General features: G+C 48.5%; 1 protein-coding gene across 2 annotated transcripts in view; it reads left to right on the forward strand.

The window, feature by feature from the left end:
* Positions 1-686: 686 nt before the first annotated feature.
* The window catches only part of LOC133111188 (homeodomain-interacting protein kinase 3-like), a 55,274-nt gene continuing 29,148 nt past the window's right edge, over positions 687-26,812 (forward strand). Inside the window, exons 1-3 of one of the 2 annotated variants that reach the window (XM_061221353.1) lie at positions 687-877; positions 961-1,068; positions 12,049-13,189. In XM_061221353.1, the coding sequence (XP_061077337.1) occupies positions 993-1,068; positions 12,049-13,189 (1,217 nt within the window). In that variant the 5' untranslated portion in view covers positions 687-877; positions 961-992. Of the gene's footprint in view, positions 1,069-12,048; positions 13,190-26,812 lie in introns of both variants that reach the window. The other variant, XM_061221354.1, reaches the window with a different exon arrangement.

Here is a 26,812-nt window from a genome sequence, read left to right on the forward strand (position 1 = left end):
AAAACAATTCATATATTAAACATGGTGCCACCTTAATTTCAGCCACATACATTTAAACTAACATTCAACAGGTTAGTTTAAATGTAATTAATTTGGTGAATACTGAAATAAATGAGATACAAAAGACAGATAATTATGCAATGTATTGTTTCTCAAGGCCATGCAAAAACTAATTGATTGTTGAATTCAATTCTATAGTATAAAATAAATACCGGCATACTTAAATGGCTTGCAAATTGAAAACATATCTTGATTGATTAACTGTATATATTAACGTAGGCAAGATACGCATATGATTCACGAAAGCTTCATCCGGGATTCTACTGCTATTCAAAGACAGCTCGTCATTGAATATTTTTATGATACATATTTTTCAATGGGTCTTCGCATGTAAACAAATATATTTCGCGTGATACCACGCGCTGAAAATGACCGTATTAACGGTAAAGTAACGATGCGCACATTTAAAAACACCGCACTATTATTTGATTGTGCAAAGAGTATTTGTTTAAAAACATCTGGCCTTTTTTTTTCATTAAGCATTGGAAAGATATTAAGTATTATTTGTTCATCCAACGCGCGTTAATTAGGTAATTATGTGCGCTCTGATTGTTCACAGAATATTACTGTGGACTTAGCGATTTCTACGATAGATTAGTTTGGTCTCCCTGCGTGTCGCACAGCGTTCCACTCAGCCCAGGGAGAGACATGTTAGAGACCAGCTAGAACAGAGATCAGCTGGGATACGGGGGCAATGGGTGCCTCTTCTAAATGGGGAAAATGGGCTTCATAGCCCCCACACCCAACAGAAAAGCCATCTTTCCAGAAACGAGAACTCGTTAACAACGTTGCTGGATTGGTATTGTCCCGTTGAAAGGTTGTGTACGTTACTTGTTTGAAGTTTGAAATGTGGGAGATGGTGGTTATGTTGAGAGCGAGTTTTCCCCTCCTGTTGTCCAGGACAAGATGGCAGCACTACATACATACGGAGCATGGTGTGGGTACAATATAACTCCAGAACATGTTCACAGAAGCCCTGGGTTATATCACTTGTGACTATCTGTGAAGGTAAATGCTTTACATTTATATGTGTATTGTCTACTATCCTTCTCTTTCGTTGTTTGCTCGTTAACTGGTAAGTATGAAAAATGGCTGGCTTCGGCGTGCTAATGTCTGCTTTTCAGCAAACCAGCTACCCTACTATCAGTCTTTAAAATGTGTCTAGCTGGTTACAGGCTAATGTAGGTTATGTAATAGACTTTATTTTCAGATATATATAGGCTAGTAGCTCTCGGCTAACTTTCCATTCTAATCAACGCCAGCTAGGAAGCAATATCGATGGCTTGTCATCACGCTTACGCGTTTTTGCAGGCTAGATTGATAACCAGCAAACTAGACTAACTTTTATTGGTTAACTATTAAACTAGCTAATCTCATTTTCTGGGTGTAAAGTTACCACTAGCATGTAGCTTGGTAGCTAAACTTTACGTAAGATCATATAACTGGCCAACACTGCTAATCGCTTTGCTGCTAGAATTGATACGCCCATGACAGCATTTTCATTAACTAACTTAGCTATGTTAGCAGGCTATACGATGATTTGGCGTAAACCCTTAACGTTAGCTATTAGCTCATTATCACGTATGGTATTCTCAAATTTCACAAGAATCTGCTGCAATTTAACGTTCGTGAACTGGCAAGTGCATATTGATTAACGTTAGGTATCGCTACTTGGGCTAACCCAATCCAGGCGGCGCATAAACTGTCAGATCCGTTACATTAGCTAGCTAGTTTCAAATTTCATGTTATCAAAACGCTTTTATATAAGTAGGCCTACATAATATACTTATTTAATCAATATTGAGACAACTGAATTGAATGTTAATCATATCAAGGGTTCCAGTTGACAACTGCATTTAGGTGCAAGTTCTAGTCAGTTAGCTTGGGAACTCTTTATTTCCTAAGGTTGTCCATGCACATTGGTAGGGCTTTGGCTTGCTTGCGAGTTAGGTAACCAACCATGAGACGACAGCATTAGGTTCCATGATGTTAGCGAAGTGCATCCAAAATCCCGTGGTTTTCTTTAGCAAACGTAGTTCTGCTGATGTGCTGCGTGGTCGTTTGAAATTGCACTTTCGTATTCAGCTCACATTTATTTTGAAGCAGCAAAGCACTTAAATGTTTTCGCATTATTAGTGTTTGTTATCCGCCAACTTTCAGAAGTGCAGCTCATTTAAGCGAAGAGAAACTGCTCGAGCTATGTGTTTATAGGAGGGGTCCCCAGCCAGTCTAAAAGGGCCAGAACATCACTGAATGATAATTTGCATTGTGACAAACTGACAATTCGCCACCTTTAGATGCGAGATCGCACAAAAAAAATATTTCAACATCTGCTAGTTTCTGAATGTTCAACCCAAAGAGCTTCTAAACCTCAACAGTGACCAGTGTTTCCTAATTGAGCAGAAATTCACGAGTAGCTTCTGAGCAATATCGTATTTTGAGTTCGCAGCTGGATTCACATTTGATTAGGGCAACAACAGTCTTGAATGGTCTACGATCCAGAGTCATTTTCTTCTAGGACTTCAGTCAAATGGCAACACATTGATTTGCATCGCTTATATTTGAGACATGGAACTTAATGACATGGAATTGGAGTCACATGATCGTGTGCCCACCGTCTGGGAAAGGAACAGAAGGCCTGGCCGCTTTTGTTTGCTCTGCAGTTAGTAGATCTGGAAAACTACTCGGCCGAAATGGATGCGTGCGTGCGTACGTAATTATGTAGCAAATAAGGCTGTGTTATTGACCTTCCTGCCACAGGAAATAGGCTGAATGAAATCTCCTCCTCGCATTCCTTGACATGCGCGGTAAATTTGTGTTCACATGCATTTTCGAACGTGGAGGCTTTCTTGTGCATTTTGTAGCCCCATAGTAATTTATTTTCTAGCATAAAAACCAAATTGTTGAAACCAGTTTTAACTTAGATTTTTTTTTTCTCTCCAAGACTCCTGCTACTCTCTTCAAAAGAGCATAGTATTATGGTTCACCGGCTTTCCTATGCTGTTTTTTTTTGTTGTTGTCATGTTACAGTATTACTCCAAATTGGAGTTTTTATGTGTGTTAGCCAACATTTGTTCATTGAATGGCCTTAAAAGATTGTGTTTGAGCCACTCTTTCTGTGGAGTGTTTATGGGGTCCTTGACATTTTTTTCTCCTGGGGAATACTGTCCCAGCAACGAAAGGAAAGAAAGGAATCCACCAATTAATCATTTAACGTGATTACTGTGGTTAGCAACAGTAAAGGTACAATAGGTAAGATTTTTGTGTTAAAACATTGTTACAATACCATTGTAAACCCCTTCCTATCATTGCAAAAGGCTCAGTGACATGGTGACTCACCCTCTGCCTTTGTTTACAGTCCTTAAATTCGGGCTTCAAAATATACATTTGACGGCCCAACACTCTGTACCAAAACATTGTTTAACTACAATAATTCAAGTTCATTGGTTGAAAATTGGTTTCAATTGCCTCAGCCAATGGCATATCAACGTCAGCACGTTTACACAGAAGGGGGAGGGATAAACAGTGTTGTGATTTCAGGTTTTTGTTGCTGCTGTTCCTCTCTTGGCCGTTAGAAGTCCGAAATTACCTATTAACCATACCTTTGACCATGTTTTTTTTTTTTTAAACCTTGACTCCGTTTATTCCGTGACCGTCTGCAGTGCCATCAGTGTGAATGGCACCGCAGTAGATTTGCGGTGCAGGGGTAGTGCGCGGTGTGCTGTGCGGCCAGCCGCCGTGCCTGTGATCGGAATCGGAGCTCTTGCTCTCCGGTAAACGCGCTGAGCCGGTTGCCCTTTGACATGGATGAAATGCGCTTTTTCCCCACCAACTGCCAAACCCATCGACTTGCCCAGGAGCACCACCTTTTCCTAAAAAGCGACCGTCTCCAGGATGCTCTCCTCTCGAGCTTTCAGCAGTTCGGATCGATAACGTTTGTGTCACTTTGACATTATAATCTCCTGTACTTGGCATTTGTTGGCCTCCCTCAGAACTACTGCATGATGCGCGGTCCTGTATGCTTGCATTTTATTTCAGTGTTTGTCATGGACACGGTTCCTGCATGTTTGAAGGCAGCAGTGAGGGAGGAGTGGAGTCTCTCAGGCTCGCGGGCTGTTGAGTCTGTAGCCTGTTCCTCTGGCGCTGGGTTAGTGACTGTCCACATGCAGCTAGAAACCAGTAATTCCCATGTCTAAAAAAGAAAGAAATGGGACCCAAATGGGCGCCTCCCTGCCTGTGTTTGGCTTTGCCGCTTGGATGGATTGCAGAGGTCCTTCCTGGGGACTGGGTGGTGGGGTCTGGGTAGTGGGGTCTGGGTGGGGGGTGTCTGGGTGGGGTCTGGGTAGTGGGGTCTGGGCTGGTGGTGTCTGGGTAGTGGTGTCTGGGTAGTGGGGTCTGGGTGGGTGGGGTCTGGGTAGTGGGGTCTGGGCGGGTGGTGTCTGGGCGGGTGGGGTCTGGGCGGGTGGGGTCTGGGTAGTGGCATCTGGGCGGGTGGTGTCTGGGTAGTGGGGTCTGGGCGGGTGGGGTCTGGGTAGTGGGGTCTGGGCGGGTGGGGTCTGGGTAGTGGGGTCTGGGTGGGTGGGGTCTGGGTAGTGCGGTCTGGGTGGGTGGGGTCTGGGCTGGCAGAATCGATGCCCGGTGTGGCGTCTGTAGGCTCTCCTCTCCATGGCGTATCTCTCCCTGCAGCAGATGGCTGTCTCCGCTGACATCACATTGCGAGTTGAGCTTGCAGTGGATCAGTTACCCTGGCGTGACTGAGCCTGCCATGGTACGTCTGGGCCCAGGCAGCCTCCATCATGCAGGGCTTCAGTGTAAACTATACCTGCCTCCACAGCTCCAGAAATAGACTTTTTAAGGCCATGTAGGCAGGTAAAATGTTGCTCATACGAGAGGTGTCCAAGCTCAGGTTCAAGTGGAGCTTGTCTATGTGCTATGCTGTGGTGACGTTATTCATGGGCTAATCTGGTGGCAATGTACCTGCTGGATATTATCCCATTTCCTGGCCAGTACTCTGAAGAAAATATCTTTTCAACAGAAGTGCTCTGTCCAGGTAAAACTAAACGCACTGTAGTATTTATCTCCTTCGGTGTGGTTTGTGGTGATTAAACGGACTTGCGATGATGGGAAAGGGTCGAGTTGTACCTGAGGGCGGAGAGCTTAATTGTAAAATGACGACAGAACTTTCCGGTAGATTGAAAGGGGGGTCCTGACGTTGCTGTGCTTTGTCTTGGCGGCATTGTGACTGACTGGAACTGCATGGTGTCTGCTGCCGTTCCCCTGCGACGGCCCTTTCGGTTTTCGCTGGGTTTATTCCTCCTTGGGCTTCTTCCTGACGGAAATCCCATTGTGTGACGGAAATCCCATTGTGTGCCTTCAGGGTTGGCCTGTGCTATTGCAGGAATCCTTTTGCTTTCTGCGGTTGCCCCCCCCCTCCCAACCTCCTTAAATCAAACACGAGAGCACACCTAGATGACTCAAAGCATTCTTCCAGTGTTGCTGCAACATCCTAGCATTGACGGGACATTTCAGTAGTGTTACGAGGACTTTCTGTGTTTTGCTGGGCCCGTAGCTTGCGCGCGTGAGAAAACGGGGCTTCGGGAAATACCTTCAGCTTCCCCCACTTCTTCCTGTGTTTACTGCGAGGAGCGGGTTATTTATTCTGTGGTTCCACCCCTCTCCAATGCCAGGGGGACAGTTTTGGGTGTCCCCTTTGCTTGAAGCCTGATGTGGCAGCTGAACAGTACAGCAGGACAAAAGTGGAGGGATCGCTGATCTACAACTGATCCAGAATGCTGCAGCCCGTCTGGTATTCAATGTTCTCAGACATTCACATGTCACCCCCCTGCTCCGCAACCTCCACTGGCTGCCTGTTATGGCTCGCATCAAATTTAAAACTTTGGTGCTTGCATACCAGTCAGTTAAACAGCCCCTGTATCAAGACCTATACGCCAACAAGACCCCTCCGTTCTGCCACTTCGTGCCCTCTGGCGCCTCCCCCTCGCCACACCTGCACTTCACGCTCATGACTGCTGTCTGTCCTGGTCCCATGGTGGTGGAATGACCTCCCGGTGGATGTTAGAACAGCAGAGTCTCTGACCTCCTTCAAGCGCAGACTGAAGACCCATCTCTTCAGGCTACACCTTTCCCTCCCCAACTCACCACCATGATTAGCCTTAGACTGTAATGGCACTTATGTATAGATATTGTTACTTGTATAGGTGTTGTTTTTTTTATTGGCTGTTGTATTGTTGTATTCTAGCTGCCAACTGTGGTATGCTAGTTTGAAAGTTGACTGTACTCTTCAAGGGTTCTGATTTTCTGTATGTTTACACTAGGACTCGGAACTGTACTGTCCTCTCAGGTCCTCTTTGCACTTGTTCTTGTGTTTGATTTGCACTTTGTTGTACGTCACTCTGGATAAGAGCGTCTGCTGAATGCCATGTAATGTAATGTAATGTAATGTAATGTAATGTAATGTAATGATCCTCAACTTTCTGCTCTCAAACTTGTTGCCACCGAAGGCCAGGCTGCCCCACTCTGCTCCTGGAGAGCTACTATCCTGTAGCTTCTCTCTAACTGTAACAAAGCACACCTTGTTCAACAGCTAGAGTTCTCGTCTGCTATGAGCTGCTAATTAGTAGAATGATATTAGGGTTTGAGTGAAAGCGTACTGGACGGTGGATCTCCAGGGCTGGGCGGCACTGGTTTAAGGGCTTAACAATGCTGTATCTGTGGCGCTGAGCTACCCTCAAACCGGAGGCCTGAAACCCAGCTGAGACCTACCCTGACGTCCTGTAGATCTTACCCCTCCTTGGGCTCTGCGGCCTGACGTTGTGGGAAAGGTTGCTTCCAACCTTCAGCTGGAAAATTGCGCACAGCTTGGAACAAACGTTTCATTAGAGATTAGCCTGGGGGGAAAACCTTTCCTGGAGGCATCCGACCGGTACTCCCAGCTCACTGGGACCTGGCAGGTAAGCCTCCATTGAAGTATAAATATTTCAATGTGAAATAGGCAGTGCTCGTGGCACTTTCTCTGCTTTCAGAGAATCGGTCTTTGCCAGCCCTTTACTTGGGTAATTACTCGGTAAACTTCCTGGTTAATATTTACTCAACTTGGCATACTATTGCAGACCTCCTCTGTATGCTTTTTTTAGGTCCCTCTTTGTACAGCTGTGAGCTGTCCCTTTAAGAGGTGAGACTTCCCGAAGCCGTACACCTTGGACCCCCTCCCTGCTTTGTTTCCCCCCCACTGTCCCTCTGTCCCTCTGTCCCCAGTCCATAGGAGTCAAAGGATGAACTCCCGGTTTGGACACTGCAACTGCCAAAAAAGAAGTACAATTACGTACAAGTATTTTGGTTTTCACTAAATAAAACAGAAATATTCCAAGAGTCAGTTTGATTCATTTTAAGAATTGCCAATGCGATAAGAAAATGTAACTTCTTAAACAAACTAATGTAAAACAAGCCAATATTTTCTGCCTGAAAAAAAAGAAAATAATAGATTTTAAGCCTGATTACAAGACAAAAACACTTTTTATGGCTTTTTATTTTGTCTTTTTTTGTGGTGGACCGGCAGAGTCCCCCGAAAGCATTCCTGCCCTGATGCAGTCAAGCTGCTTTCACTTTGCCCCAGTTGCTCATGTTGTGGTCGAGCTGCAGTGCTCTTCTCATTAAAAATACAGTTGTTTTTGGCTGCCGTGCAAAACCGGCTCACACAGTGGCTGTCTCCAGCTGGCCGGCTGCTTCCTGTAGTAAACTGCACGGATTGTGCATGTGTTTTGGAACTGACCACATTCTTTTTTCAAATTTCAAATTTTTCCCTTTTTCTCCCAATTTGGTAGCCAATTATAATCTAATCCAATTAGTGCTCGCTCGGGATACACCGCCTTACGGCCCCATCCCTGGGCAGCCCAGTAGGATCTAGTGACAGGCCTTCTCCAAGCCGTCTCGTCTCAATTAGACTGTTACTCCGAGCCGTCTAGTCTCAATTAGGTCGTTACTCCCAGCGGCCCGGGGCGCTGTATGCGGCGACTCCACTAACCCTCCCCTGGAGCAGCGAGCCAATTATGCCGCTCCGCGAGAGCCGCCCAAACGTTTGGCGGGACCCGGAATCAAACCCCGGTGCTCGGTGTGCAACTGCAACTGCAACAAACTGCAACCGCAAGTCTGCTGCGTCTTAGCCTGATGCCCCACCGCGGCTCCGACCACCTTTTTTGGGGGGGGGGGGAGGAGGAATGATAAGTGGAATTTTAAAGTGTAGCATCACTTTTCAAAGAGGCCTATTGCACTTTTACTTTTGTTTTATGTCCCTTTTTTTTGCATTGATGCCTATTTATTGTTGCATACACCTCATTATATTATCAGCGTGGCCTCAAACTGACTTTGGGGCTGAGACGTGCCTCAGTGAGGGGGGAGACGGGCCTCAGTGAGGAGGGGAGACGTGCCTCAGTGAGGGGGAGACGGGCCTCCGTGAGGAGGGGAGACGGGCCTCAGTGAGGGGGGGAGACGTGCCTCAGTGAGGGGGGGGGACGGGCCTCAGTGAGGGGGGGAGACGTGCCTCAGTGAGGGGGAGACGGGCCTCCGTGAGGAGGGGAGACGGGCCTCAGTGAGGGGGGGAGACGTGCCTCAGTGAGGGGGGGGGACGGGCCTCAGTGAGGGGGGGAGACGTGCCTCAGTGAGGGGGAGACGGGCCTCAGTGAGGAGGGGAGACGGGCCTCAGTGAGGGGGGGAGACGTGCCTCAGTGAGGGGGGGAGACGTGCCTCAGTGAGGGGGGGAGACGGGCCTCAGTGAGGGGGGGAGACGGGCCTCAGTGAGGGGGGGAGACGGGCCTCAGTGAGGGGGGGAGACGTGCCTCAGTGAGGGGGAGACGTGCCTCAGTGCGGGGGGGAGACGGGCCTCAGTGAGGGGGGGAGACGGGCCTCAGTGAGGGGGGGAGACGGGCCTCAGTGAGGGGGGGAGACGGGCCTCAGTGAGGAGGGGAGACGTGCCTCAGTGAGGGGGAGACGTGCCTCAGTGCGGGGGGGAGACGTGCCTCAGTGCGGGGGGGAGACGGGCCTCAGTGAGGAGGGGAGACGGGCCTCAGTGCGGGGGGGAGACGGGCCTCAGTGAGGGGGGGAGACGTGCCTCAGTGAGGGGGGAGACGTGCCTCAGTGAGGGGGGAGACGGGCCTCAGTGAGGGGGGAGACGGGCCTCAGTGAGGGGGGAGACGGGCCTCAGTGAGGGGGAGACGGGCCTCAGTGAGGGGGGAGACGGGCCTCAGTGAGGGGGAGACGTGCCTCAGTGAGGGGGGAGACGTGCCTCAGTGAGGTGGGAGACGGGCCTCAGTGAGGGGGAGACGTGCCTCAGTGAGGGGGGAGACGGGCCTCAGTGCAGTGCAGGGCCTTGGTGAGCGAAGTGTGCAGTTGCTTTAGTATAGAGTATAGAGTATAGAGTATAGAGTATAGAGTATAGAGTATAGAGTATAGAGTATAGAGTATAGAGTATAGAGTATAGAGGCCCGATGGTGGATGACGGTGAGGGACCTCACCCATTTACTCACTGTGGGCTTGTACTCCACTGCGGAAGGGCCGATCAAAGCGTGTGAGATGCGTGTGATATTGCCCAAAAATTAAGAAGAAGATTAAGAAATCGGCACCTGGGGAGACATTAGACAAAGAAAATACAGCAGTGGTGGGAAATTACTGACTGTGTATTTCAACTGTGGGGTTTCCATTGACTTGCACTGACCCTTTTGGATGAAATGGCTAGACTGGAGCTTACCGCACTGGCCCTAATGGGCAGAGTCTCTCAGCAAGACCTGTGAGTGAGCATCAACTGGCTGCTTGGTTTAACCCTTTTGACGTGTAGATCTTTTGGAATGTTTCATTTATGTTTCATTTTTTTTATTAAATTTTTTTTTTTCCATCCTCCTCCCTCAAAAGCCAGTGTTGCTTAGTTACCAGTATCAGTTGTCACATCAGCACTTGGATGTTGAGTTAAGAACATTCTAATTGTATGTTTGCGATCTTTCACTTTAATGGGGGTAAACAGGCAGGATAAACCATTTAGTCACATGGAAAATCCCAGGGCAGGCCCACTTTCTTTTAGTTTCATTTTGTGTACATTTCTTCTTTCTTTTTTTTTGTAGCTAAATAAACCCATCATGGTGTGCTCATCGCTTTCAGAAATAGAAGCACTGATTTAACTTGTGGGTCAAGTTGTATAACTGCCTTTCTGTGTCACACCTACTTACCAGTCTGAACTCGTGCCTTGGCTTGGGCTGGCTGGGTAAGTTTCTAAAGTGCTGGGAGCTGTGTGAGAGGGCCTGCATCACGGGGGCAGGTCGGTGTCGTGACCGCGGCCTTCCTACCGCTGGCCTGCATTGTCACGCAGAGCCGTCGACTTTAAAATGCAGGCACGCCCTGGCCGCGTTGCGTGATCGCCCGTTAAATAGTTTCTTTCCATTGTTCCCTTAAGAGGTTGGCGTGCACGGGTGGTCTTACTCAAAGCAACGCCAGACCAAAGCTTTTCTAGATCCCGGCTCTCTCTTTCCTGGTGGGGTTGTGCCCTGGTGGAGGAGGTGCAGATCAGGGAGGGGAAAAGAAGTGTGGAAAGGTAGACTGAAGAATAGAAGATGAGAACCTGCAGTGATGGTTTGTACCATCTTTGAAGGTGGGCCTTTAAGAACGATGTTTATTCATTGCCTGTAATAATAGCTTACCACAGCGTATCATATACAAAGGGAAAAAAACTTTTTAATTAGCTGCTGACAGTTCTAGATTTGGAGGCAGTCAGATTAGAGGTGTCACTATTTTTAAGTCTGACTTGATTTCATCTCAGTGCCTGGTTGATTGAAGTTAACGTGACAGCGGGACTTTATTGCTTCGATGTTGCTGGGTTTCCTTCAGCAAAGGAACGAGGGGCGTGTAGGCGCTCCTGGGTCCGGTTTGTGTGCCAGAGGGAGCAGCAGCTGAAAGTGGCATATTGGCACAAAACAAAAAGGGCTGAAGTGGGCGACGTCTGTCAAAACGCTGGATTTCGCCGTGCAGTCGGCTAATTGCTGGGACTGCGCACAGTTGTGCTGTGAAAATCGCCCGAGCTTTCCACAGGCCTGGCAGAGTTAACGCGGTGCGTGAATCCAGCTGCCTGTGACTAGCTACTTTCTCCCAACACTTTCTTCCCTTCACAGAATAACGTTCATTTGAGCCACTGGTTGCCTAGAGACCCAAAATGTGCTTGCTGGGAAACCAGCCGTAAAAGGTCAGATGATCATTCGAGAAGTTAGTCATTTCTTCCCCCGGGAGCTCCAGTGATGCGTGATGCAAGTTCCACAAAAAAAACAAACAAAAAACGGATCTGTGCATCTTGTCAACATATTTGCCATTTGGAACCATTTGTGCAGTATCAGGAAGAAGAGCTGATCATTCATTTGCTTTATGGTTAGTCTGTGGGGAGGTAGTGTTGCAAAAGTTACATTGCTGGCTTATGTGGCCCCACATGCAAAAAATTGCATGTCTAAAAAAGCATTCTCTCCTAATGCAGTATATTGAGAGGTAAACTCTGCTTCAACAGAACCTGAATGAAGATGGGACAGACCTATTATGGCTTGATACAGAGCTGTTTGTTACTATGACAGCAGAAAGTGAATTAAACTAACAAGTAATACTTGAGGCTGACGTCAGTTTTGTGCATTGCTAGTACCTTTGTCAAGTTTGCACTCTTGACCTTGTGTTTAGATTACATTTTGTTATGCAATGTGGTTTTTATTAGTGCTGATTAATTCAATTTTGAATGAATGTTCAGTTTCTTGTGCTTTCACATGGAGAGAACTACGGAATGCATCGAATGATGAATGTAACATCCTACAACACGCGTGGCAAATGCAGGTCACGGCTAGCACTTCCATCGGTGGAATTCAAGCGATGAGCCCAGTCAGCGATTTACTGACGTGTCTTTCGTTTCTTAACATTCCCATTCCTGCTTTTTCTCCCCCCCCACCCCCCCTGCAGGTATGGCCTCACAAGTCCTGGTCTACCCACCACATGTGTATCAAGCCCAGACAAGTGCCTTTTGTAGTGTGAAGAAGCTGAAAGTTGAGCCCGGCGGCTGCGCTTCCCGTGAGAGGGCCTTCCCGCAGGTGTGTTTGAGTGGCGGCCCCCTGGCTGTGGCAGACCCCAGGAGCGTCGCTCGCTCGTTTCCCACGGCGGACGCGGCCGGCGGCAGACCCCTCGGGGGGAGGGACTTTGCGTTGCAGGCGGTGGCACTGAGAGGCGAGCGTCGGCAGCAGCCCGGGACGGTCGAGCAGCCGCAGCCCCAGGAGGGGGGCGTCCCCGGGCGGGGCAGGGGGCAGCAGCCGGGCCTGGGGGGAGGGGGCGGTGGAGGGGACGGAGGGCAGGAGGCGGAGGAGCGGGACGGTGGAGGTTTGAACTCGCCCGACGGCCTCCGGCGATGCGGACTGAAGCGTAAGAGCGAGGAGCTGGAGACCCGCCAGAGCGCCATGCAGGTCCTGGAGGAGCGGCCCGTGCTGCAGACGCATGTGGGGAACGCGGGGGCGGGAGGGGCCCCCTCCAAGCAGGCCGGGGCCGGGGACGGGGACTACCAGCTGGTGCAGCACGAGGTGCTGTGCTCCATGAAGAACACCTACGAGGTGTTGGACTTCCTGGGCCGGGGGACCTTCGGGCAGGTGGTGAAGTGCTGGAAGCGGGGCACCAGCGAGGTGGTGGCCGTCAAGATCCTGAAGAAGCACCCGTCGTACGCGCGGCAGGGCCAGATCGAGGTGGGCATCCTGGCCCGTCTGAGCAGCGAGAACGCCGAGGAGAACAACCTGGTGCGCGCGTTCGAGTGCTTCCAGCACCGCAACCACACCTGCCTGGTGTTCGAGATGCTGGAGCAGAACCTGTACGACTTCCTCAAGCAGAACAAGTTCAGCCCGCTGCCGCTCAAGGTGATCCGGCCCATCCTGCAGCAGGTGGCCACCGCGCTGAAGAAGCTGAAGAGCCTGGGGCTCATCCACGCCGACCTCAAGCCCGAGAACATCATGCTGGTGGACCCCGCCCGCCAGCCCTACAGGGTCAAGGTCATCGACTTTGGCTCAGCCAGCCACGTGTCCAAGGCCGTGTGCTCCACCTACCTGCAGTCACGCTACTACAGGTAGGCCCGTGTCTAATTTTCGGGGTCCTTGGGCGGGAATGGTGTGTTGGAGACGCTTGTGACGGTTGTTATGTCTTGCAGTGCTGTACCCATCTCGCAACCTAGGCTGTTTGTGAATAATGACATTCAAACATTTTTGCATTTGTGCCTTCTGTAAAAGTCCATGGCCAGGAGTTTGATACAATTTACAGGGACTGATTATCTACACGTAAAATGTTTTTAGAGGGAGCCTACACCGAATGCTGATGTGTAAGCTGGCAGATTGTCGAGGTCATACGAGCTTGTCTCACACTCTCTTCCTGTAGCATTTACCTCTGATCAGAACAGAGTCAGATCATTAGAGTCCATTTGTGTGCGACTGTTGATCTTTTCATAAAATTCAGTTTTCTGGGAGAATATGCTTGAATAATAGCTGCCTGGTGTTTTTTGTTGTGCTGATCAGTACTGAGCTGTCCATAGTCAGTTTCTTTTCATAGTGATTCAACTTAGTAAAGTGCAATAACAATCTCTGCCATCTTGGGAAATGGATCTGTTTCTTGTACTTTTTATACCAACGGCAGAGCTTAAAACGGGCTATGTTACGCCTCATTCCGCCTGTCCGTCTGTGTGTTAACGGAGTACCTCCAAAGGTTTTGAATGGATTTGTGTGAACTTATTATTTTTCAGCATTATGTCAGCATTTATTTTTCAGTGAAGATTCACAGCAGTATTGCAGCATGATGCTGTTGTCCCACAAGTTCTTGGCCTTCAGCTTTCTTGGAAAAAAGGGCTTACATCTTTGAATCCCTATGAAGAATTGTATCACATTTCATTGCCATGAACTGATCAGCGATCAGAATAACTAACTGATACACTTTGCCAAAGTTGAAAGCAGCCAAAGGGTGGCTATTGTCTGTGACCGCCGTCAACTTTGCCTTCTGGCACAATCTTGCAGATGACAAGTTGCTTTACTCTGTACCGCTCCAGTCATACGCTGCTCGAGCCTTTGGAAAGGCACGAGTGGAACATCTCCTCTCGTGAGCTGACTCTTCGTTTGGATGATACGCGATGGCCAGAGTGTCTCGTCCCTGGAGCCGTGCTGGAGAGATATCCCACCGGCCACTCAGCCCGACGCTCCTCATTGCTGTAAAAACTCAGTCAAACTCGGTCACCCGTGCTCCACTTATGCTGCACTCACAAACACACTTCTTTAATTTAGTGTTTATTTTACATGGCCTCTGAATGTTTGCTTGCAGAAGCAAAGTCCAATTCAGCGCAAGGTGATGATGATCTTATTACCATAGGGTTATTTTACCTTATGGTTAATTGCTGACCCCTTGACAAACACCTCAGACAGGCAAGCAAAAGTGTGCAGTAGTCTGCAGCTCAGTAAAATCAGGTGGTGTCCTGAACACCAGGAGCTGAACATGGTGTCACTGTTGAAATGAGTGTGAAGAACGTCTCCCACAGTGTCAACCATACACCAGGCATCGCAACATGGGACCTTTCACTGCTTGCAGCTGAATAAGCAGTTGCATGTAAGCAAATATCTGGCGCTGTTGATTTATGCGTTTATATGGTGTAATGCATCGGTCCTCTTCAAATGGCAGTGAAAGTTCAGTGATCTAGGGACGCGGGGAGCGCAGGTTAACTGCGCTGCAGACGTTGAGCTGGCAGTGGCCTGCGTTCGTAACCTGGACCGTTGGGCGGAGAGCAGAAGAGCGTGAAGCCTGCAGTCTGAAAGACTTCACAGCTACACCCAAACCTGCTGTTATGCAACTGGGTCAGCATATCAGATGTGTTTTTGCGAGCAGGAATGCCTTCTACGTCTCGCATATTGTGGGATTCGCAAATGAAAAAAAATTTAATCCAGGGAAGGATAATTCTTGGCTTCTCTTGGTAAATACCTTGTCCACTTACTTGAAATTATTTGAAAGTATCTGAAATAATTATCAGCGTTGCACAATGACCCCAGTTATATTCACTAGGCCAATTTTCTGTCCTGTGTCTGCACTGTGTGGGCCTACTTTCGATGTAGATGACGGTGAGATCATGGCAAGTAAACACATTTTGAGGTGGGAAAGCCTTCTTTTAATAGGCAGTATGTGCGTGAGGCAGGCTGTGCTCACTGAAGCATTGGTGAATGTTTGGAGAGCTGAACCCTTTGGTTTGGGTTCATCTCCAAGCAATGAGTCCCAAAATTCCGGTAGGATTCTGTCATCTCCCTGTCTACACACCCAGGCATGAAATCAACCTTTCCACCCACGGGCCAGGGTGGCTCGCAATCCCACCGGCTTGTCTGTGGCCTTACCGTGCCGCAATCCCACCTGTCTGCCTGCGCCCTTACCGTGCCGCAATCCCACCTGTCTGCCTGCGCCCTTACCGTGCCGCAATCCCACCTGCCTGCGCCCTTACCGTGCCGCAATCCCACCTGCCTGCGCCCTTACCGTGCCGCAATCCCACCTGCCTGCGCCCTTACCGTGCCGCAATCCCACCTGCCTGCCTGCCTGCGCCCTTACCACGCCGCAATCCCACCTGCCTGTCTGTGCCCTTACCGTGCCGCAATCCCACCTGCCTGCCTGCCTGTGCCCTTACCGTGCCGCAATCCCACCTGTCTGCCTGTGCCCTTACTGTGTTGCTCTACCGCAGCTCGTATCTAGTGTTCATTACACAGTGGATCGGCACTCTGTCTGTGTGCCCGAGGTCTGCTCTCCACGCGGTTACCGACCGACCGACCGACCGACCGACCGACCGACCGACCGACCGACCGACCGAAAGAAAGAAATTGGATTACGAGAGTGAGTGCAGCAAGCAGCAGCAGGGCTCAGGCCCAAGAGCACCCACATTGCGCTCTGAATTGAGCTGGAGTTTGGTCGCTTGGCACATACAGAATATGGAGTAGCGTGCAGATGCGTCCGTGGGGTTTTGTTCAACTCCGACTGCACGGAATTGGCAGTGAATGCTCAAAGACCAGACGGTATTCTGACCCCATCTGGAACACGCTCTGTCTGTCTCTGTACAGTCTTTTTATTTGAACATTTACCTGATATGGCTTTAATACCAGCAGTGTTTTTGCATTCTAGCTTTACAGCCGACACTATGAAAGGGTGAGACAGCACATACTTTAGGCACACTGGGAGATTATGCATGCGCTTATGCAACCTTCGTATAATGAGATCCCGGAGCAATAGTCGATCGATCTTTAAAACTGTTTGATGATAATTGAATCAAACATTTAAGATAACTGAATAATAGACATCAGTTTTTTTTTTGTGAAATGGATGTTGGCCAACAGTGGAGTGTAGACTTGTAAGGGGAACTCACACATTGACTTTATATGGTCGGTATAACATGGCATTATGATAGAAACAAGAGTATCTAGCCTGCCGTTTGCATTGTCAGGTAGTGTTCTTTTGCTAGTAAGGTCGACTGCGTTTTAGCTGTCCTCTCTGAGCTAAGCATTCCCTCAGATTTTCACCTTCACATAACCCGACAGCAAGTTTGCTCAAACGCAGCCTTTGGGTCCTGACCTGTTTTCCTTGTGATGGATACGTTCTGCACTGCAACGCATGCATGAATGCATTCAAACGGAGCGAGCCTTTCTGAACAGATTTGCATGCTCATTCAAGAACAGGTTTCGTCTGTAACAGTCTGCATTTATATAGCGCTGTAAAATTGATGCTCCTCATTCAAATACACCCACACCCATGCAAGGCACCAACCAGCTCGCCAGGAGCTGTTGGGGCTTAAGTGACTTGTTCCGGGGCACTTTGACACAGCCAGGGCAGAATCGAACCGGCAACCCCCCAACTGGCAGAACACTGCTCTTACCTCCTGATCCAATGTCACTGTCTACCTCCTCCCCCTTCTTCACACCCAATCAGAAGACGGGCCTTTTAATTGAATGGCTAAGTGGTCTTTATTGCGTTCGTTGTGTTCGCAGCTAAGAACGGGTGCAGGGCTGTCGGGAAGTCTAGACGGCGTCCCTTCGTATCCGTAGAGACCAGCGAGCCCAACTGCGGATGGGGAAGGGCACGTGGTTTAGCCGTGCCCGGCGCTCTGTGCCTTTTGAAGGTTCGTAAGTGTAGTGGCGTGTGAAGGGTGCAGCTGGTTTTCCCCGATTTGATACATTTTCCCACCGCGCCTCTCTGGAAACCTGGCACCTGTAGCGCCACTCGCTGGGGTCAGCCAGGTGCCTCGTCCAAACGAGCACCTGCCCTGGAGACTAAACCAGAGCTCCGGTCACAGCCCTGGTCCGTGCCATGTCCGTTATGTTGCGTGTTATATGGCTGACCGTTGATTAGACTACGCAGCACGATCCCACCTGGAGCGATGTTGGGTTACGGGTCTTGCTCGAGGGCTCCGTGGTTGTGCGCATCTTACCGTGGGCGATGCGACCTTGCGGGTCATGTACCTTAACCACCACGCCACAGGCTGCCTCTGCGCTATCCAGTGTGTCCCTGCATAGACTCATCTGTGGAGCACCGCTACGACGTCAGTAAGGTCGCCATGAAGCAAAAAGTCGGTCTACAGGACTTTTTTTCCTTTCTTTGTCTGCAGTAATGAAGACTGGCGGCCTGCGATTGCATTACTCTTATCAGTGAGGTCCTATGGCTAACGTTAGCCCAGCTGTTTGGGGAGTCTACTATGAGAGATGAGCCTGTTTTCTTACACTGCCCTCCTTTATAGGAGTAACAAATGAGCATAATTTTTTATTCTTTTTTTATTATTCAGTCATTTAAATGTATTTAACTTGTTTTTCAAGGTGGGGTTAAGGGCCTTGCTCAAGGGCCCAACCAGGGATTGATACAACCGACTCTGCCCTAGACATGTGCCTTAACCACTACACTACCGGCTGCCCTTTAAATAAGGCTGCCCACACCAATGTAATTCTGCATCATCTTGCGTTTAGTGCTTAAATTCTTGACCACTTTGAATTCCTGGTTTGTGACTGCAATAGATTGATTTCATTATCCAGTGATCAACCTGGATAATGAAGGTAAAATAAAATATTTTCGTCCAAAAAAAGTGGAAGGATGCAAGTTGAACATCTGTTCTCATGACTGCCTTTGCAGAGTCTGTGTGTGTTGTGGATCAGTTGTGGAGAGTGATGTCAAGGGGAGGAGATGAGTGTTGGGTTTGTCAGTGGCTTTAAACAGGAACTGTGTGTCACCACACTGCTAAAGGGCAGAGGTAGATGCCCACTCACCTGCTTAAAAATGGTTTGAAATTAATAGGGGAGGGGGCGAAAAGTCAGTGGGTTGACATGTATGTACCGCAGTTTTATGGCGGTAGATTTGCATGCCGTTTGGATAGGCCGCATTACCGGCCCCCAGTCCCTGTGTGGAATCGGAGGCTTTTCTGGATGCTTCCGCATTCTGACACCATCCCAGAGTCCCTGTTGCTGTTGTGTTTGCGACGCTCCTGCCGACCTGCTCCTGCTGCTGACCTGCGCATGGCATCCTTCTCTTGTCAGAAGACATTAGACACAGTGAGGCATAGGGATCGATCCAATCCGTAACACTCCGTATCGGCTGATATCATTTTTTTTCTTTTTTCTTTTCTTTTTTTTTTTAAAGCATTTTTGAATCATTTTTTTGGCAGCTGGCCTAGACTCAAAAACACCCAGCCTGACTTCAAGTCAGTAAAACAATTCCAGGGTAGGCAAGATGAGCGTGAAGAAATCATACAGGAAATAATTAATGATTGAAGGAATCGTACTCTAAATGTAGTTAATTTTTGGCTCATAGGCTTATTTTGAATTCAAAGGCAGGCTCCCGAATAGTTCTATTAATGCCATTAATTGTCTTATTAATGCCATGAAGCCTTCCCCTCTTCTGTTTGGGCTTGACCAAAGGCGGTCTGTTGGCTATGGGCTGACCTTTAGTCCGTTATAGACTTTCTCCTAGATTACCAGATAATTTAACTTCCTGTCCAAGGAAGGGACAGTTAACCAGTTAGGCCCAAGATTTGAGTTTTGATAAGGTCAAACATGCACACTGCGGGTTTCTGGCCTGGTTGCAGCTGGTAGACGTGTTACTTACTCATCTCAGAAAGGTTAATTGATCCTCCTGCGGCTTCATTCCCCAAAGTGAGCCCAGCGCGGAACATATTCAATCGTGAAGGCAAAAGTGGTCATTCAGACGCTTTTGTCCTCCTAACCATGTGATATTTCGTTGGGGCATTACCTACAGTCGAGCGATAGGCTGTGCACTGTGTGACACTAGGAGAAGGCTCCAGAGCTCCATGCAGCTGTTCAAAATGATTGCCAAGTCGATTTCACTGCTGTTTATCCCTGATAAACAAAGCAAAGAGTCCCGCCTGCATGTCCTACTGAATGATGGTGAAGATGCCCTTGTGAAACTATGTCCTGCTAGTTCTTTGATCAATCAGATTTGCTTAATGAAGATCAATATTTGATTTTAGAGTGGGACATTATTTCATGGCAGCAAGGGGAAACCAGTGTATAGGGGCTGGTCCTCGGGAGAGTGTTGAGTGATGGAAGGGGCTGGTCCTCGGGAGAGTGTTGAGTGTTGAGTGACAGAAGGGGCTGGTCCTCGGGAGAGTGTTGAGTGACAGAAGGGGCTGGTCCTGGGGAGAGTGTTGAGTGACGGAAGGGGCTGGTCCTTGGGAGAGCGTTGAGTGTTGAGTGACGGAAGGGGCTGGTCCTCGGGAGAGTGTTGAGTGACAGAAGGGGCTGGTCCTCGGGAGAGTGTTGAGTGACAGAAGGGGCTGGTCCTGGGGAGAGTGTTGAGTGACGGAAGGGGCTGGTCCTTGGGAGAGCGTTGAGTGTTGAGTGACGGAAGGGGCTGGTCCTCGGGAGAGTGTTGAGTGACAGAAGGGGCTGGTCCTTGGGAGAGCGTTGAGTGACGGAAGGGGCTGGTCCTCGGGAGAGTGTTGAGTGACGGAAGGGGCTGGTCCTTGGGAGAGCGTTGAGTGTTGAGTGACGGAAGGGGCTGGTCCTGGGGAGAGTGTTGAGTGACGGAAGGGGCTGGTCCTTGGGAGAGCGTTGAGTGTTGAGTGACGGAAGGGGCTGGTCCTCGGGAGAGTGTTGAGTGTTGAGTGACAGAAGGGGCTGGTCCTGGGGTGAGTGTTGAGTGACAGAAGGGCGTCTATGCTCCCGGTCCTCCTCCTCCTCCACCCTCCAGCACGATCTGTGATCCGTGACCCGTGATCCGTGCCCGCTGCTGGGTTTCCTCCCCGGGAGCACGCCCAGCGCCCAGTACCCAGTGGGCTGCTTAAAATAGCCAATGGGAGGCAGCCAGCGCCTGCTGACTACTATAGATGGAGAAGCGCTCTGGCAGACAAGATGAAAGGAGGCAGAGCAGAATGAGGAGGGCATTCAGTTTTCCGGTTTTTGTGCACATTTGAGGGAGGGGATGGTAAAGGGTTTACTGGGTTGCTGTGGAAAAAAAACAAAAAAACGTATCTTCTCTTTACAATGTCTTTTCCCCTTCCCCGATACTGAGTATATACTTCTGTTCACCGCTCTGATGTGAATTAGTTCACTGGTTTTTACTTAGTTTAGTGTTTTTATCGTTTTATCATGCAATGTTCCGTCACATCAACAGCTCCCCCACCTCTCCCAGAGGCTTTGATGTGACGTTTTCCTCCCAGCCCTGTTATGGGCCCTTCAAATTAACCTGGAGAAGGCGGTTCTATCGACGGTGCGGTTCCTGAGGCCTTGCATTGAATCCGTCAGCTCATTTCAAAGTGGCAAATGGTGCTTTTTTGTGCAAGCTTATTGCTCTTATTGCCTTCAAGGTTCTTTATGGTTTTCAGTTCCACCTTTGAGTTGGTTATACCTGCGTGCCACAGCCTTTTGGAAAGGTATTTGAATAAAACTTGTCTTTTGAAACTGTCTTTTGAAATTGTTTCAGGCAATTGGTCTGGTTGTCAGTTGAGTGCGACTGACGGCCTTGTCTACACAGACGCTGAAGTTCGACCGGTTTATAAGAACCAAATTGAGGCTTAATTGTGTTTTTTTACACTCACTGAACACTTTATTATAAACACTATTCTAATACTGGGTAGGGCCTCCCTTTGCTCTAAAAACAGCCTCATTTTTTCAAGGCATGGATTCCATGTTGGAATGTTGGAAACATTCCTTTGAGATTCTGTTCCATGTTGACTTGATTGCATCACGCAATTTCTGCAGCTTTGTCAGCTGCACATTCATGCTGCAAATCTCCCATTCCTCATCCAAGAGGTGTTCTATTGGATTCGGATCTGGTGACTGGGAAGGCTACTGAAGAACATTGAACTCATTATCATGTTCATGAAACCAGTTTGAGATGCCATGCTTTGTGACATGGTGCATATCATGCTGGAAGTAGCCGTTAGAACATGGGGTCATTGTGACCATGAAGGGATTCAATTATTAACAGGCCCAAAGTGTGCCAAGAAAACATTCCCCATGCCATTGTACCACTGCCCCCAGCCTGAACTGATGACACAAGGTCACTTGTTGGGTTGTATTTCTTTCAACTTCTGACGGAATTTTTTGTATTTTTATTTTTATTTTTAATTTTTTTAGAAGTGCAGATTCAATGAGTGAATTGGATTTTCTTGATGAATAACTCAACTTCTCCTTTTATGAAATGTCCCCCCCCGTCTTCGTTCAGTGTGAAATGGCTGAGACTGAGAGTCCCCCTGTGACCCTTTGCCTCAGTGTTTCCCAACTCCAGTCCTCTGGACCCACATGCCAGAAGGTTTTTGTTGTAACCAGTAACTCACACACCTGATTTAATGATTGAACCAATCAAACCACAAAAATGCCCTTGATTAGTTAAATCAGGTGTGTGAGCTACTGGATACAACAAAAACCTTCTGGCAAGTGGGTGCCGAGGACTGGAGTTGGGAAACACTGCTTTACCTGGTCGGTGGCTTCTCTCACTCTCAGCTCACGGGTTTAACGCTAAGGTTAATTTATGCAATATGTCAAGCTTCATTTGCTAGGCTCATTGCTCTCGCATTAAGTTTAGAGCAATTAAGCCTTCCAAATAGTTTGGACCGTAATTGTTCCCTACAGCTTCGGCAGGCCTATCACACCTTGACAAAAGGGCAAATACAATTGGGGATACTTGGGTCGGCGAACGCCTGTCTTCGCTATATTGATAGCCTGTCCCCTTGGTGTAGTTGTTACTCGTTGAAGCATCAGTGGCTGTTGTGGCAGAGGAATCGATTATCCACAATTCGCACTTTGCCCATAAAACTTCTTTATCATTTTACTGACTTTTCAGATGAGCGGTGAATTCCTATTCCGTCCCGTTTCTTGCGAAACGAGGTAGACTCGTCGGTGTCTCTCTGGGGAGGGGTGGCAGACGCAGTGTGGGGAACGGGTTGAGGTTCAGCGGCGGGCGGGCGGGTTATTGACGAGGGTGCGGCACGTCACCGTGCCGGGATTCTGAGGGACTTCCCTGGGGAACTCTCCCTGGGGAACTCTCCCTGGGGAACTCTCCCTGGGGAAATCTACCGGGGGAACTCTCCCTGGGGAACTGGGATGGACAGGAATACCTCATCCCAGAGCCTCGGGTTCTGTGCACATTCCTCAGACCTGGTAGAATGCGTTACAGTTACGGAATTCATTGACTGTATTACTGTATTGTTTTGGCATCATGCAAGTGTACTTTGCTGTGAAAATATTTATTAAAATATTTATTATTGTATTTTCATTGAGAATCCCTAGCTGTGTATGTTTCGGCATAGGCGAATATATGGTTCTTGAGATTAACAACAGAGACTCAGACCCCCAACTAAGGACAAAAATGGATTGCCAGTTCTAATGAGGAAACTGCTGGTTTAGACTTGCGGAATGCAGTTTAGTCTGCACGTGTTTGAAAGGTCCCCATTTGGTGGTTGCAACAGATTTTGGCCCCGGAGAGGATTGTAAAGGATTTTTGTGTTCTTGTCCAGCTTTGGGGATGGCATTCAGCCGACAGCTCTTTAGAGATACGGTTATTGTACACAACCCTGGTATTCATGGGGCTATCTGATATAAACCCATAATGGTTCCCATATACAGGAAAAGCATTTAATTACACCTCCAGTTGCAGTTAGATATAAGTTAAGACAACAGCTCCATAGTTGCTGTGAAAGACTACTGTGCGGTAATGTCTGAATGACTAAGTGATTTCTTGCATTTCTGATAAAAGTCTGTGAATCTAATTTTAAAGAATGCTCCACAAAATCCTATTTTCCATGCGTGGCTGTCCTTGATTAATGGCGTGCTGCTTCTCGTTGTCTTCGACAATGCACTGCTCTGCCGGAGGGTGTGAAGTTGTTGGCGATGAGAGAGATTTGAAATCTTTGGTAAGGGGGGAGATGTGAGTTGCAGAGGGTGCTGCTGCTTGGTCTCGTGGCTCTCGGTGTAGTGCAGGGCTAGTCCTCGCCATGTACTTCACTAATGAACTGCATCCGATGAGGTACGATACCCGGTGAAATCCGGTGGTGTAGTGCATGCTAACACTGCGGCCCTTGAGTAGCGCTTATTTTGTGCCACACCATGGACACAAACTATGCATTTTATTTGCAGTTAGTAAGCCAAGTGTTTAAAAAAATTAGACGCTGGACAATTGCAGGTTAGAGGACATGATATTACATTATCGGCATTTGGCAGACGCTCTTATCCAGAGCAACATACAGTTGATTAGACTAAGCAGGAGACAATCCTCCGCTGAAGTAGTGCAGGGTTAAGGGCCTTGCTGAAGGGCCCAACGGCTGTGCGGATCTTATTGTGGCTACACCGGGATTAGAACCACTGTGGGGGGCTGCGTGGGGGGCTGCGTGGGGCGCTGGTGGAGCAGGTAAATGAGCTTGTGGCGAATGGGGCAGGGCCTCTGGGTCCCGCTGCAGATCGGGTCCCGCTGCAGATGCTCCACAGACCACACTCGCTTGGAGGCTGGGGGCCTTTTTATCCAGGCATTACTGTAAAACGTTGCTTTATTAAAGCATTTAATTTCCCCTTTGTCTGAGCACTTTAAATAAATGTAAAGTGCCGGAAATTTTGCCTGGTATTCAGTTTGAGAGCGAGTAGTTTTTTTGTTGTTGTTTTTTTTAATTGCAGTTAGTTTGGGCCCTTGGAGTTCCCCCCTTAAGGTGCCCCTCTACAACTGTGTCATTCAGAAGAGCTCTTAAAATGCTGTCATCTTGCAGCCAGTAATTTGTTCTTGGCAGAAAACTGGCTACAGTGAGCTCGATATTCACTGGCAAACGTAGCTTTGGAAGCAGCGTGCCGGCCCGTCCCAATGGGCCGCAGGCGAGGAAAGTGGAACTCAAGGAGGACCGACATTGTCGCTCTGCCGGTCTCTCACATGGCTTGTCACTCTGCCGGTCTCTCACCTGGCTTGTCGCTCTGCCGGTCACTCTGCTGGTCTCTCGCCTGGCTTGTCGCTCTGCCGGTCTCTCACCTGGCTTGTCACTCTGCCGGTCTCTCACCTGACTTGCCGCTCTGCCGGTCTCTCACCTGGCTTGCCGCTCTGCCGGTCTCTCACCTGGCTTGCTGCTCTGCCGGTCTCTCACCTGGCTTGCCGCTCTGCCGGTCACTCTGCTGGTCTCTCACCTGGCTTGCCGCTCTGCTGGTCTCTCACATGGCTTGCCGCTCTGCCGGTCTCTCACCTGGCTTGCCGCTCTGCCGGTCTCTCACCTGGCTTTGGCGTGGCCGTGGGCCAGGCGGGGTTTTCGTCAGTAAGAGGGCGCACCCCTCCCAGCGGGCGGGACGGAGACCCACGCAGAGTGGCAGCTCTTTTCAGCCCAGTCGTTCAGCAGCTCTGGGCCAGGAGGGTTGGAAATGGTCCATTTTCACTCCCCTTTTTGTGCGGCTATGAGCGGGACGCGTTTCCAAGAGCTCTGTCTGGCCCTCGGAGCGTTTTTCACATCTCTAATGATGGGGGGGGGGGGGGGGGGGGTTTGCTTGTCCAACGGGGCCAGAAAATAACTTTCTTGGTCAACTGGCCACAGTGAACCAAAATTCACCAGCCAACTTCACTGTTTCACTCGACAACTAGAGACCAGGACCTCAGAGTGATGGATGGTCACCTGTGGAGTAGACAAACTGCCCACAGGTAAAATGTCACATTTGGCTGGTGGCTGGTGTTAATTCCCCACCAATTGTCCTGTATACTTTCCCGACAGTGAACGAAGACATGGCACAGGTTTTTGAATCACTTGTCCCTTTGAGAATGTTTCTTGAAACCCGCTTGCCTTTTAGGGAACTTGTCGGAGACGTGTTTGGACGGCAGGGTATTTTTTATTCTCGTCTTAATCACCCTCCTCTTAAGGGTTTTTTCGTTCTCCTCTCCCCTGTATACACCCCCTGCTAGTATACCATAAGGAGGTGTTTTTAGGCAGCATCCCCCGTGACCAGGGGCCTCATTTATAAAACTGTGCGTAGGATTCATGTCAAAAGGTTGCGTAAGCATGAAACCCAGGACGTGCGTACGCACAAAAATATTCTGATTTATAAAACAGTGTACACGCACGTCCCATGCCAGTTTTCCTTTATAAATCACAATCAGACGACAATGGCAGACACTGACAAGAAGGCCAAGAAAAGGGATTTCAGCCATTTGATTGCCTACAGGTGTGGGAATTATCCTGATTGATTGTACATGACGAACAGTTCTGCACAACGAATGTGATGATGATAATAATAATAATAATAATAATAATAATAGTAATAATAATAATAATGATAATAATACACGTTATTTGTCTAGCACCTTTGAAAACAGTTACAAAATTAAGAGATAAAACGAACAAAAATCCATAACAATAAACACATTATAAAACATAATATATGAATATGATAACAATATATGAAACTATGCACTCGTATCTCCCCGACTGACGCATTGTAAACGGCATCAGTGCAGCGCAATTTGTCCGACTGTTCACCATATTATTTATGAGAATACATTTAATAAGTATTGTTTAACAATTTGTCTACATATTTCAGGGATTATTTTACAACAACATCTCCGTTTATATTTATCATCCTAAATCATATTTTTTGGGCACTCCAGGGAGCATCAATCAAACAGCTGTTTGTTTATTTGTTGTAAGAGAGGCTTTTATCCGTTTTTGCAAATTAACTCTTCATATATGATACGTGAGAGGTAATATTTCAACTTATTTTACACAGTGGTATCTGTTGTGTATCATTTTCGACTTCTCTCGTCGCCAAATGTTGTGTTGCACTTAGGAAGGGAGAGAACCCATATAGCGAGATTCAGCAATACAACACTTTAATAAGTATAACAGGGACGAAGCACGTCCTTACAGCAGCCATACCCAGCCACAACTCCCGGCAAATCTTTATACCTTTTCACATCCTGTTTCACTTCCCGTTTTCCTGGTCTTACGTCACGAGCATTAAAGGCACAGGACACAACAGTATCAATTTCACACCATTTCTCGCGTTTCATCCCGTTGCCATCGGAGTCGCGGTTTCTAATTTCTCTAGTTAATGTGCGTACGCGTGGGTCAGAGTTTCCGTGGAGGACCGCACATTTTCCCGTCAAGTTCGTTTTTTTATAAATGCCAAAGTTTGCTTAGAAAGTGGCGTACAGATTCTTTTGTGCCTACGCAACGTTTATAAATGAGGCCCCAGGGCTGTGGCTGCCGTTGAAGACCCTGAGGTCATGT

The sequence above is a fragment of the Conger conger genome, chromosome 15 (assembly GCF_963514075.1).
Source record: "Conger conger chromosome 15, fConCon1.1, whole genome shotgun sequence".
Taxonomy (NCBI): Eukaryota; Metazoa; Chordata; class Actinopteri; order Anguilliformes; family Congridae; genus Conger; species Conger conger.